Source organism: Sinocyclocheilus grahami, unplaced genomic scaffold, assembly GCF_001515645.1.
Source record: "Sinocyclocheilus grahami isolate Dianchi unplaced genomic scaffold, SAMN03320097.WGS_v1.1 scaffold107.1, whole genome shotgun sequence".
Lineage (NCBI taxonomy): Eukaryota > Metazoa > Chordata > Actinopteri > Cypriniformes > Cyprinidae > Sinocyclocheilus > Sinocyclocheilus grahami.
Genome location: NW_015505286.1, coordinates 512,883 through 517,435, shown reverse-complemented (window position 1 = coordinate 517,435; position 4,553 = coordinate 512,883). Strand labels below are relative to the sequence as shown.

General features: G+C 44.0%; 2 protein-coding genes across 2 annotated transcripts in view; one reads left to right on the top strand and one right to left on the bottom strand.

Annotated features, from left to right (window-relative positions):
- LOC107588774 (uncharacterized) overlaps positions 1-1,172 on the bottom strand; it is a 2,323-nt gene extending 1,151 nt beyond the window's left edge. Inside the window, exons 1-2 of the mRNA XM_016277013.1 lie at positions 677-1,172; positions 53-603 (exon numbers count right to left, since the gene is read on the bottom strand). Of these exons, the coding sequence (XP_016132499.1) occupies positions 53-603; positions 677-1,172 (1,047 nt within the window). The remainder of the gene's footprint in view (positions 1-52; positions 604-676) is intronic.
- A 33-nt stretch (positions 1,173-1,205) lies between these two features.
- On the top strand, positions 1,206-3,321 carry LOC107588773 (uncharacterized mitochondrial protein AtMg00860-like). Its single transcript, XM_016277012.1, has 2 exons — positions 1,206-1,274; positions 2,896-3,321. Exons 1-2 carry the CDS (start codon positions 1,206-1,208, stop codon positions 3,319-3,321), a joined length of 495 nt encoding a protein of 164 aa, XP_016132498.1.
- Positions 3,322-4,553: the final 1,232 nt, after the last annotated feature.

Genomic DNA, 4,553 nt, shown 5'->3' with positions numbered 1-4,553 from the left:
TTTGACCAAATCTTAGATTGTCTGATTCGGTCTGATATCCTACACTAGTCATGGGCTCACTGGATGCAGAATCCGATGTGGCCACCCCTTGGCAGGCCTGTCGAGTTGCCTCCACTAATTCACTCCATGAACTGAACTGGGTAGAATCAGGGATGTTGGAGGCAGTGTTAACTGCTATTAGGCAGTAGCATGGAAGCCCTTTCAATTCGGATGCTTCCTCTGACTGTGTGAGTTCAGGTTTCTTAGGCCAGTGCTCTTGGCTCTGTTTCAAGAATGGAGGTCCTTGACTCCATCGACTAGGCTCAGCCAGACTTTGGAGCGATTTACCTCGTGTTATGTCGTCAGCGGGGTTTTCCTGTGTATTCACGTACCTCCAGGATCTGTGGTCTGTTAATTCCTGCATCTCAGAGACTCGGGTTCCGACAAACACCTTATATCGACAGGAGTCTGACTGAATCCACTCTAGCACAGTCAAGGAGTCTGTCCATAGGACTGTCTGACTGATGGAGAGAGTCATCTCATTCTTCACCAGTCTGGCTAGCTGTGCTCCAGCTAAGGCGGCACAAAGCTCCAGACGGGTCTGTCCTTTGGTAGGAGACGAACCTGATGGAACATGCCCTTGATATCTGCACTTATAGCCACATGATGCTGTCTGAATTGTAGCAGGATGCCCAACAGTGATGGTCCAAGGGCAGAACCAGGCAGGAGGGCTTATTGTTATGGCTCACCAGATGGTGGGGCAGGTACCATGTTTCTTCTGCCTGGGCTGCTTCCCTTTGGTTGAGTTTGGCTACATAACCTGCTTTGATGAGCTTGGCAATCTCTCCCGAGTTGATTGAGGCCTTCTTAGGGTCTTTCTGGAGTCTCCTTTCAGTACTCCTCAGGTTTGCAAGAACAGATTGCATAGACCCCTTGAGCTTAAGTGCATCTGGCTTCCACAGAAGAGGGGTGGCGTAACGTTGTACACCCTGTACACTGACTTGCTGCGTTTGGGACTCAAGCAGCTGCATAGCCTCGTTATCTTGTCTGGACCGGACCACCAGCTTCTCATTGTGAAAAGGCAACACGTCCAGTTGCCATAACCTTTCCACATTTCTGTACAGAAGATCATCTGTGTGGGCAGTGGAGATAAAGAAACATTGTTGCACTGGTGCCTGGTCTGTGGTACACATTACTGCTCCTTGGAGAGCCCACCCAAGAGCTGTATGGACTGCTACTGGACCCCCTTTAGTGCCTTGGCGAATAGGCTCTTTGGCAGTGATGAGATGAACTTGGTCTGAACCAATGAGTACCAGCGGACGCACCTTGTAAAATGGCTGTAGTGGAACTCCCCTTAGATGTGCATACCGTCTCCGAAGAGCCTGTTGTGGTACACTGTAATAATCTAGGTAATTAACAATATACATCAAAGTAACTCACTTTGTCACGCACTTTCTCTTGCACATAAACGCTGCACCTGTGTGAGAGCACGCAGTATGACTGCCGTGCTGAGGTAACTTAGTGAATAGGCAGTTACGCTAAGACCGTACATGCGGTGAACCCTGCACTACGTTATTTACGTAAGTCATTACTGAAACATCACGCAGATCGCAAGTCTTAAACTTAAAGGGAAGAATTCACAACCGTCTGAGTTCAAAAAAAGAAAGTTTTGGCAAGCCAGGCGTTCACATCCTCAAGACATGCTGTTAGATTACCTAGAGCACTCTTATTTTTCCTAGACACAGGCATATAGATTTGCATATCATCAGCATAACAGTGAAATTAGATATTATGTTTCCTGAAGATGGAACCCAGAGGGAGAAGATACAGAGAAAAAAGGACAGGAGCTAAGACAGAGCCTTGAGGCACACCACAGGATAGGTTGTGAGGGGAAGAAGAAAAATTTCCTATTTTTACAGAGAAAATGTTTTTTAACCTTTTTTATTGGTTAAAAAAGATTTAAACCAACTTAAAACAGCCCCCCCCCCCCTAGCCCAACGCAGGACTCCAGCCAAGAGATAAGGATCGCATGATCAACAGTATCAAAAGCAGAGGACAGGTCTAACATTACTAAAATGACAGAATCTCCCGAATTTTAATCATAAAAATATCATTAAGAACTCTTACAAGAGCGGTTTCTGTACTGTGCAGTGATTTAAAGTTACATTATAATCAATGAAGTTCTCAATATTGCACAATGAATCTCTTATTTACATTGCGTCTACACTTTGTTGTAATGAGAGGATTTGTGCTGAACACAACACCTGAACAAAAACTCAGGCGATTTGAGTGGTGAGTGGATTCTAACTTAAACTTACTGTTCACGAAATCAACAGATGTCTCTGATTGGCTACATTTGTCTCGGTTCGCAGGTTCATTTACTTGTTCTCTTTCTCTCTCTCCCCGTTTGTGTGTTCCCTTTGCTGATGAGCAGATCAGGTTCAGCTGTGGCTCATCAGCTTCCCTATATAATCAGTTGCTTCCTACCTCTTGTTGTCAGATCGTTGTGGTAGAGGTGTGGAGTCTAGCCCTGGAGGAGCTCTCGTGCTGGTTAGTCTATGTTTCATGCTCTGGACTGTAGCTGTTGTTCCGACTGGATTCCGGTGGGGGATTTATGGAACTTTGTATCAGCATGTCCAGGATTATCTTCAGTGACACCCGTGATACCATTCCTTGTGTTCTGTTTCCTGCCAGTTTTGTTAATAAACTGTTTTATGTGCACTCGTAACAGAACGATCTGACCATCTCTGGATTCAGTGAGTGCGTCCGAGCTCCAGAACGTCCTGGCGAGTAATGCCACTCATATGGATCGCCAAGAGGAACATTTAATACCCCCAGAGGGCACTTTGAATATCATCGACCAGTTCATATATGTCTACATGGATGACATATTGATTTTTTTCCTCTTGTCTCCAGGAACATGTTCAGCACGTCAGGCGAGTGCTTCAGAGGCTGCTAGAGAATGGGCTTTTTGTCAAGGTGGAGAAGTGCGTCTTCCATGCACAGTCAGTTACGTTTTTGGGATACATCGTCTCGTCCGAAGGCGTGCGCATGGACCCCGACAAGATCAAGGCTTGGCCAACTCCAGATTCCCGCAAGGCCCTGCAGAGGTTCCTGGGGTTTGACAACTTTTACTGCCGTTTCATTCGCAATTTCAGCCAACTAGCCGCTCCTCTGACCCCCTTCACCTCCATCAAAATGACATTCAGGGGGTGTAATGCAGCTGAGGTTGCATTTTCCAACCTTAAGAGCCGCTTCGTTTCGGCTCCCATCCTCATAGCCCCTGATCCTTCACGTCAGTTTGCCAGTGTCATCCAAGGGCCTCTCGCTGTTTCAGTGTAGTTTAGGGTACCACCTATTTTTCCGAGTTTGGAACCCGAAATCGCGGTCCGTCAAAGTCATGGGCAGAGGGGCCCATGCCTTCGTCAAGAGGTGTCATCGCAACTGAAAGAGAGCCCGACGGACTCTCCTCCAGGTGAGAGCGCGCACCAAGGCCCAAGCCGATCGCCACCGGTCTAAGCCTCCCGTGTACGTCATCGGTCAAAAAGTGTGGCTTTCATCCAAGAATATTCCCCTTCGCTCCGTTTCGAATAAATTAGCTCCTAAATTCATCAGCCCGTTCACAGTCAACAAGATCCTTAGCCCAGTGGCTGTCCGCCTTAAACTTCCTCCTGCATACAGGAGAGTCCATCCCGTTTTTCATGTATCCAAATTAAAACCCGTTTTTCATTCTGCCATTTAATCCGCCTGCTCCAATGAGAAATACATGAGAATCACAACTAAGTCTCCTGAGTTTAGAAAGAGCAATAAAATATTCCTATAGTGGAGTCTTGATGGAGATTGCAGCTTGACAATAAAGATATATTCTATGTTTCTTCCACCACATTCTCAGTTTTTACTTTTTTTTTTTTTTCCTCAAATATTTCTCAAGTCTCATTTGTGTCTACTTCTATTTCTCCTAAGGAATTTTAGGAGAAAAATCTGAAATGCTATTGATACTAAAATAAGAGATATATGAGAATCTCTTCTAAGTCTCCTGAGCTTAGGAAGAGCAACCACTGAGCAATAATTTTTTCCTGTGGGAATAGCTGTGCACTCTTCAGCACAGTGATCGTTTGTTCACCAAGTACTTTAGAATGAGCTGGTGTGCTTATGCTATTGTAAACTAGCTATATTTTAAAATATGAACATTTTATATTATAAATAAATGATTGTTGAACATAAGATATATATATATACCGTATTGACCCGAATATAAGACGACCCTGACTATAAGACGACCCCCCTTTTTCCAGATGTACCTTTTGGAAAAAGGCTTTTTAAAAACCAAATCTTGTTTTGTTTTTTTCTCAGTAAAACACATTTTGTCTTCAATTATTTTCATATTTTTCCTATTTTAATTTTTGTTTTGAAAGTATGGTAAAAACTGGTAAAAATGTACCAACAATCACATTTAAAAAATATACACTTCTTGATATACCATAAAAAACATGAATTAGGACATTTAGGCTATCCATCTAATAGTAGCCTACCAAAATTATTAACAGTAGAAGTTAAATATTACTGTAGTCTTC

Excerpts from the sequence above, each read along its gene's own strand:
- LOC107588773 (XM_016277012.1), top strand. The coding sequence starts at position 1,206 with ATGGACTGCTACTGGACCCCCTTTAGTGCCTTGGCGAATAGGCTCTTT. Across the intron at positions 1,275-2,895 it reads GCAGTGATGAGATGAACTTG|GAACATGTTCAGCACGTCAG; the intron begins GTCTGAACCAAT and ends TCTTGTCTCCAG.